General features: G+C 39.0%; 2 protein-coding genes across 2 annotated transcripts; one reads left to right on the top strand and one right to left on the bottom strand.

Moving 5' to 3' along the window:
* The first annotated feature begins 1,493 nt into the window (after positions 1-1,493).
* On the top strand, positions 1,494-5,311 carry LOC114552871 (zona pellucida-like domain-containing protein 1). Its single transcript, XM_028573967.1, has 9 exons — positions 1,494-1,709; positions 1,906-2,096; positions 2,197-2,269; positions 2,354-2,451; positions 2,586-2,669; positions 2,778-2,949; positions 3,998-4,097; positions 4,185-4,208; positions 4,318-5,311. Exons 1-9 carry the CDS (start codon positions 1,494-1,496, stop codon positions 4,470-4,472), a joined length of 1,113 nt encoding a protein of 370 aa, XP_028429768.1. The 3' UTR covers positions 4,473-5,311.
* A 768-nt stretch (positions 5,312-6,079) lies between these two features.
* Positions 6,080-7,301, bottom strand: zgc:162608 (uncharacterized). Its single transcript, XM_028573968.1, has 3 exons — positions 7,253-7,301; positions 7,073-7,166; positions 6,080-6,935 (listed from the first exon to the last, which is right to left on the bottom strand). Exons 1-3 carry the CDS (start codon positions 7,299-7,301, stop codon positions 6,080-6,082), a joined length of 999 nt encoding a protein of 332 aa, XP_028429769.1.
* Positions 7,302-8,902: the final 1,601 nt, after the last annotated feature.

Below are 8,902 nucleotides of genomic sequence, written 5' to 3' on the forward strand. Positions count from 1 at the left end.
ATTAACAAAGGTTAATCCTGGTTGTAGAGGACTTTATTACTTGTGGCGATAATGATCACCTTTCAACAATTCAAGGCGTTTTATTCTCAAGAAAATTAATCCTTCGTTCAAGATAGTGAATCTCTGCACAATGTTTTTGAAAAATGTACTTCTATAGAGTTGTTGATGCAACTTATTTGTAATGCAGCACAGTGTCTCAGTTATTAATTAAAGAAGATAGCAATACAGTACAATCAGAATTAGCATATAAAATGAATTTATTATGCATGTTTTCAGTCAGTGTTTTACCAATAGCATTAGTGTGCTGATCAAGCACTTGCAGGTCTTTAGTAAAGTTTTCCTGAATTTATGAAATATGGATGAAATCTGACTATGGACAATTATGTTGATAGTTTTGAGTTTATTTACTATGAATATGCTCATTGCATCCAAGTTTAAACACTTATTTCACCTTCAATAGTCATTATTGATGGAGGGAAACCTAAAACAGCAGTTGTAGTTAACCTGAGGGATCTGTGTCAATTCCCATTCAATCATTAATCTGCTGGGTTTAGATCTGACAGTGAACCCTGCCCGGAGCTGCTGGCGTCAAAACGAGAATTCAGGGTAGAAACGTGCAAGTGTGTGTGTGTGTGTGTGTGTGTGTGTGTGTGTGTGTGTGTGTGTGTGTGTGTGTGTGTGTGTGTGTGTGTGTGTGTGTGTGTGTGTGTGTGTGTGTAATTGTGCGTGCACAGGGATCTGTAAATTGAAAAGAGGAGAGTCACACCTCTATGGTTTTAGATGTCTTGAGGCTGTCAAATACTATAAAAGACCCCTGCATGACTACTTCTGAGACACCTGCTCAGGTAGGAGCTAAGGTAAGACTAGGTCTATTTGAAATGTATTGATTTTAAATTGCAACTTTTTAGGGAAAATGTCAACAATTTCAGCTAGGCAAAACATTTGCAACAAAATTTGATACTGAAAATTATAGTCACATAAAAAGTGTACTTTTACCAATATGTAATTTTTCTAAATAATCATGTTTGTGCATCTGTTCTGACTTTTTTATTATTAATATTTCTTTCTCCATCTAAATACAGAATTTATGAATTTGAGTCTCCTCCAGACAGCATGACTCTCCATCTTTGGCTCCCTCTGTTGGTTGTGCTTGTGCAGCCAGCTCTGAGTCTCTACAACTGTTCATCTCAGTATAACAGGGTCCCAGGTAGGTTAACTATTACGTTGACTGAGCCAAATGGTTTTGTTTTATATGGGCATTCTGCACAAATCAAGCATACAGTATTTGTTGATAAATACAAATTGAGAAAATGACTTTCCCCCTGTGCTTAATGTAATGGACTTTTCCCCCTCATTTCTGTCTCTGGAGCAGCAGCAACAACTGGATCATTTTAATTTAACCTCTGGTTCCAATGGGAAAAAAACTTTAAATCTTAAAATATTATCATCCTTCTTGGTTTCTCTTTTTCCATGTTTTGATAGAAAATTCAGACATGACAGTTAAATGTGGCGCCAGTATGATCACCCTGGAAATCAACCTGTGCACGGCTCAGTGGTCGGGCTTCATGGGCACAGACCTGGCTCTGAACGGGAACCACAACACTACGGCGTGCCAGGGCTCTAGCGACACCAGTGTGAACCCTCCAATCATCCGTTATCAGCTTCCTGTTAACCAGAGCCAGGATAACCCCTGCCGCCAGTCTCTGCAGGTCTGAAAGATTTTGGTAGAAGATGGTGAATAATAATGAATTACTGGAAGGTTTACGGAGGTATTGACATATAATCAAACAAAGTAGTTCCAGTGATTTTACCGCGACAGGGATTCAGATAAACATTTTATTTAGGGTTCTGTGACAATTTCAAAGAAGTTCATTGATTGATTATGTTGTTTGTCATCTTATCCAGATTGTAGATGAGGCTCCGGACCCCACAGGTCCCTTCAGCAGCTTCTCAAGTATCCAGTCAGTTATCATCACCGGGTTCCTTGACACACCGAACTCTTACCAGGGGTTGATCAGCTACAACACTGACCTCTACTATCACTTCTCCTGCCGCTACCCACTGGAGTACCTGCTCAACAACACACAGATTGTGACGTGAGTAACTGTAACATCTTAAAAAAGAGCCTACATTGTGCAAAAGGGATATTTCTTTATTTCTTGGTTACCGTGTTACCATTTTCTTTTGATCTTTTAGCTCCTCAGTGTCCGTGGCGAACAGCAATAATAACGGAACCTTCATTGATACACTGAAAATGAGTGTTTTTAATGTAAGTATATGAAATAGCCTATATAGTATACTAAGTATACTAGAGAGCAATTTCTCATGCTTTTTTTACTTCTTATTTTTCTAGGGCTCTGACTATGGCTTCCCATTAGTGGTACCTTCGACAGGGCTTGCGCTACGAACCAGGATCTTTGTGCAGGTCCAAGCTGTTAACCTCACAGGAAAGTAAGTAAACGCCCATTTGGATAAGTGGATGCTCATAGTGAATTTGCTTATCTGAAAATAAATATTGAAATAAAAGTGAGCACACTGTTTTTTTTGTAGCAAACTAACTCACTGGCCTACTGGCCACTTTTCAGTTTCTATGTACTGCTGGATCAATGCTTTGCCACTCCCACTCCTTACAACATATCACAAAATGAGCAGTTCAACTTCTTCACCGGGTATGGACGCACACGTCATTAGTAGCTTTTCAAATGGGGGACATAATTAAACCTGCATAACACTTTTTAAAATATAAACTCTATTTCAATAATTCTGCTCTCTGCTAGCTGTTCAGTGGACCAAAGGACATCTGTGACAAGCAATGGCATTTCCACGGTTGCCCGATTTAACTTTGAGGCCTTCCGCTTTACCGCTTACCGAGACCAGGCAAAGTCCAGCATCTATCTGCACTGCATGCTGAGACTCTGTGAGCCCAGCAAATGTCAAGTGCTGTTGTCTGTAAGTAGTCAAGAACAAATGAGTCTGTTTTAAAGACATTTTTCAAAGACAACTTTCAAAGGTAGGTTACCCCATGCCAATATTTCTAGGGCAGAGATATGAATATATATATGTATGTATATATATATGTATGTATATGTATATACTTACCCATTTAAAAATATAGATTTATGGAAGGATTTTCAAGGCGTTCATGGTTTTTAAGAACGTGAATTCTTTTCTTCCTTTAGTAATCACAGAACACATACATATCACCCTCATTCACGGCTGCAGTAACTAAGGATTTAGTACGGTGTTTACTCCTACTAGTGTAACTCGTATTCAAATAACCCGCACTCATACTGTCTAGCACAGTACATTCACACAGGCCACACAGAGATGTACTAAATAACTTTTCCGTCACATAACTCACATTGTATTATGATATCAACTATGACATGTTTGTTTCACATCTGTATTAGTATACTATAACACCTTAGCAACTACTATGCTCACCTGTAATCACAGAACACACACATTTCAGCCTCATTCACGGCTGCATTCAGGATTTTAACTACAGTGTTTACTGAACTGTGCAGGACCCCTCATGGCTGGCCACATTGCCTGTGCCTTTGTACTCACCCATGCCTCATGCATACTGTCCCAGTGTTATTGGATATTATATATATTGTGCAAGCTAATGAAGGAGTGGAACAACGTGTTAACATAATCACCAAAAGAGAAAGGGGGGGTGTCCCTTTATATAGGAAATATTACTATAAGTCCCACACTGACACAGTATAGGGAGATGACAGGTATGGAGAATGATAGGAAACAACTACAACAAAGGTCCTTGGTCATTCCAGGGACATTGTGGTTTATGTTTGGCACCTCAAATCCCCAACACCAGGGCATCCCAATTTGTCTTCATTGCTTCTTTTTCAATTTCATCATAAAATCAAACATGTACTGTACATCACACGTTATTTCCTAAACTTAAAATGTATATAGTTTTATATCATTTAACATATATCAAACTAAATCCAACTGGATGTTTGCTGTTTTTCAGTCCTGTAACAACAGAAGAAAAAGATCTGTGACTCCTTTTGGAAAAGAAACCAGCGAATCTGCCACTGTTTCAGTTGGACCTCTTTACACTGCCAGAGAAGGTAAGAACCAGCAACAAACACTACTATACTGAACCATGATAAAAAGACTTTTTCACTGACTCTCTTTCTTATCTTCCTTTTTTACAGACATACCATATGCAGCTGCCTACAGTGAGTATATTGTGATCAAATTCACCATTAGAAATACATTTTTATACCTTGGAAGATGTTATGACAACCCAAAGAGCAATCTTCATTAATCTCTCCCTGTGTGAATCAGGTAATAACATGGCATCAGAGAGGGATAACGTGAACGTGACGGGCCTGGTGGTGGGGGTGGTGTTTGGCTTGGCTGCTACTGTCTTGCTGGTTCTTGGTGGCTGGTTCACCCTGAAGAAGTTTTATTGGGGGGGAGGATTACTTCATGACAAATGACAAATTGTCTTCGCCTCGTCGCCTCACAGCATATTGTGACTCTCTGACAAAACAAAAATGATGTGCTTCTCTAAATCAAGGAACACAGACGATGCTTGTCAGATTGTTACACTAGATGAGAAAGTAATTGAACGAGTATCAGTCTACAAATATCTTGGTTTCTTCTTAGAAGAAAGTTTGTCCATAGCAGCATATAGAGTGTTTAAAAAAAAAACTTAGAGTAAAGTTTCTATTATAGAAACAAAGGCTGTTTCTCTTTTAATGCGAGAAAAACACTTATACAAGCAACATTTATGTCAATGCTGGATTATGGTGATATTTTATACATGCATGCAAATCAATCTTCTTTGAAAATGCTGGACTCTGTACACCATGCAGCACTAAGATTTGTAACTAATTCTAGTTTTTGTACTCATCACTGTAGCTTGTATGAGAGTGTTGGTTGGCCTTCTTTGCACAATCGCAGGTTGGAGTGTTGGTATATTTTTCTAAGGTAAACTGCCTCCTTACTTATGTTCTCTCCTGACTCCTAAAGTCACCACCAGGAAACATTATCTTCGATCATATGGGCAAATCATGTATGACATTCCGCAAACTGTCTTCAGTGAAAGTGCCTTTAAAGTTTCATCCTGGTATAAATTGCAGAATCATCTTAAATTAGACTACCAACCAACAATGACACAATTTAAAATTAGGATAAAGGACTATTTGTGTACTAAATGCACATGTGCTGTTACTGAGCGCTGCTGGTGATTATGTTGAGATAATGTTAAATTGCCAACTGTCTTTTTCTGTTTTCTGTTTTTCACTATATATTTTAATATGGAACTATTATACTGCTGTCTTGGCCAGGACTCCCTTGAAAAAGAGATTCTGAATCTCAATGGGATTATTTTCTGGTAAAATAAAGGTTAATAAAAAATAATTAATTAAATAAAAAATTGTAATCTGATAATGTTGTGATTTGTCAGTAATAATCAAATGTGCTTGTCTGGTGACCATGGAAACATAGCAAATACACTGGTATCTTATATAACCTCCTCTGTATACTTGCTGCATCTGCATTCAGCAGTCATTTATCAGTTATGACGGAATAGTCAAACCTGAACTATGTGTAAAAAAAGAAACATTAACTATGTAAGGCAGATATTCATTTTAATATTTTATGTTTTTTGATAACACATTCCTACCAGTCAGACAGTCTCACTAGTTTTTGGGTATCATGTACAGAACGGCATTTCTTAAAACATTGATATACATATATACAAAGATATATATTTTGAGCACTGTAATCTGCAGTATACAAGTCAGATCTGTTTTGTACATATTAAAAATAATGTTTGAAATCAGGTTTAAGTTGCACTTTGTGATTTACGGTATATTACATAAAGATATACTGACATTTACACACTCATTCACATACAGAATGAAACAAATCCATCAATCAAAACCAAACATTCATAAATACTTACAGACTTACTTTGCTGGTACAATGGCAAACAACGAACCACATTTATGGATTAGAATACAAGTCAAATGATACACTTAATAGAACCATAATGGTTAATTGATAGTTTCTTTGTAAAAATGTAAAGTAGTCTTAGTTACTACAGTGAGTGCAGAATGTCTTGGATCAGAGCAGAGAGTTTAACTGAGAAGTCCTCCTGCAAATAGCCACCTGGCTGTGTGGACGTGGAGAAGGAAGAAGGAGACAGGCTGGAGGCTCCCTGGACCTCCAGCTCCTCTTCCAGCCCCTGAAACATCCTCTCCATCCGGGCCTGAAACACTTGGCTCTGCAGGGCTGCATTTTGGCAGAACCGCTCCAAACTGGCTGTCACTTCAGCCTTACCAGGCCGTGCAGTTTCTAGAAGAGCAGTAAGCTCTGCCTTGAGAGCTCCCACTCTGTTCTGTGCCTCCACTCTCATAGAACTCACTTCCTGTCCCAACCTGGAGCTAATTTCCTGCCAGTGCTCTGACTTGGCTGCCTCTTGCTCTCTAGCATTGATCGCTTTCAGATGTTCGATTACCCCTACGGATTTAGTATGGAAATCGCTGATGAGGTTAGCCACCTCGGAGCTGCTGTGCTCCAGGGTTTGGCTCATCCAGTGGAAGGCTTCCTGATACAGAGCCGGACTGGCCTCTGCCTGGGCCTCTGCTGTCTCCAGGCCCTGCAGATAGAGGCTCAGTTGGCCACACAGATCTTGGGTGTTGCTGCTGAGAGAGTTCTGGAGCTGCTGGGTGAAGGGAGCCAAGCGCTCCCTCATGCTGGCCAGGGTGGAGCTGAGGTGGGCTGGAGATGGGGACAACCTCTCACGCAGCTCGGCCAGCTCTTGGCGCAGACGGTTACGCAGACGCTCTGACTCCATGATAAGTTTGCCTTGCATCTCCTCTGCAACAGGGTTTTTGCTGTGGTTATCTGGGTCGTAAAGGCTGCTGCTGTCTATGTGGCTCTTGTAGATCTGACTGAGTGAAGGAAGACAAAAGCACTGATTTAGAAAGTATTTGGAAATGGTTTCTCTTTAAATATTTCACCTTGACCTGAGTGTATGGATGCACATTTACTTCAGGTCTTTAAGTTTAGAATAGTTTAGTCAACTTACTCCACATCTTTTGTGAGTTCTGTCTTGTCATGAGCCTGGTTGGCAATTGAATCATTCCAGGTTGCCTCCCTGGTGTTACGATGAAGTGGATATGCTACGGACAAAGAAAACATACATGAAAAAAAAGAAATACATTGCAAAGTAAAGTGTATTAAACAGCATTTTAGGAGCAATGTATACCTGAAGTTGTCAAGAATGACAGGGCGAAGATCACACTGACTAGACACATGCTTATAGTTCTGTGGAGAGACAGATGAAAAAGAAAACGTAAGAATTTCCTGTATCTATAATTCACTTTACATATATTCCCTTCTTGGTGTAAGACAGAAGAGAAGAAGAAGATCAATAAGTGAAGAAGTGGCTTGCCTTTACCTGAGGATCAGGGGTCTGCATAGTGACTTCTCCTCTCATCTGACTTATAAAGGTCCTTGTTATCAGTGCGGCAGCCCAAATTCTGCCTGTGTCAACAGTCAACACGTGGAGGGTCACACTGATGACAGGACACAAACACACACACACACACACACACACACACACACACACACACACACACACACACACAGGGTGGGGCCATGTCTATAGTGTCCTTCATAAAACTTAACAGCATTCTTGCAGAATTGATTTATGGAAATTGTCATGTCAATAAGGACACATATTTAAGATAGTGTGTCAAAGGGAGAAAGTATTTTGCATGACAGAATAACAATAGAAATAAAGAATAACAATAGAAATAATGCAATAAGATAACAATACTGTCATAATAATTCTCCTACAGTAATGTAAAGAAATTATTGAAAATAAGGTAGAGTTAATACGTTTATGAGAGCGACTAAAAAAAGGTTCAACCAGTTCAAGTTTGTGTGTACACAGCCAGATAACAAATGTGGCGGGAGTTCTGGCTTTCGACATCAAAGACCTACTTTGCCAGGAATCATAATTGTATGAATATTTGGGGTCACTTGTTTGACCCAAAGTGGCTGTTGTGGCTTTTTAAGCATTATGCAAGATTTAGTGTGTTTTAAATTGTGTAAGAATTCATACCATGCTTGACAATACACTAAACGGTTTACAAATCAATGTTTGTGTCGCTCAATAGGACAGAGTGGCTAAACAAGACATTCACAAGCAAACACGTCAATTTACAAGTCAAATTTAAGTGCATTAATGAGCCTTCATGCTTATTTACAGTGCACACTATGACGTTTCTGCATTTGTCTGCATGGTTAATACAAAATGCATTGAATGGCTTCACGTTTTAAATTATTTTCTGTCTATGATCTTATTTAAGTATTTCTGAATGCGATGTTGAGGGTTTTTGCACCAGTGACATGGATATGTGGGTGAAAGTTGATACTGTTCAGTTGGGTAACTTAAGAGACGTCATTGGAAGATCATAGTCCATGGCTACCGTGATGCAATATGTGAGTTATACCAATTAACCAAAGTCCAACATTTATTTTAATACAATAACAAAGTGAGTAAGACTTTGGTTACTGCACATAAAAAGAGCACTGTAGACTGATTTCTGCAGATGTACAGTTGATTGTTGAACAGTTAGCAACACTAACATACTGTATGTGCCCACGGAAGGCCTTGTTGCACACATGCGCAAATGCATATGCAAACATAAGCTATAATTTATAGTTGATGTTTTGAAATGGCATTACAGGCTATTATAATAAGCTAGGGCTGCGTCTCCTGTTTGATTTGAATATGGAGCGAAGGGTAACAATCTTATCTTGGTTATTGTACACAGGTGTGCAGAGATTACCATCAGAGGAACACAGTCAGGTCAAAGGTTTCACAAATAAAAAGAACAACTTAAAATAT

The sequence above is a fragment of the Perca flavescens genome, chromosome 3 (assembly GCF_004354835.1).
Source record: "Perca flavescens isolate YP-PL-M2 chromosome 3, PFLA_1.0, whole genome shotgun sequence".
Taxonomy (NCBI): Eukaryota; Metazoa; Chordata; class Actinopteri; order Perciformes; family Percidae; genus Perca; species Perca flavescens.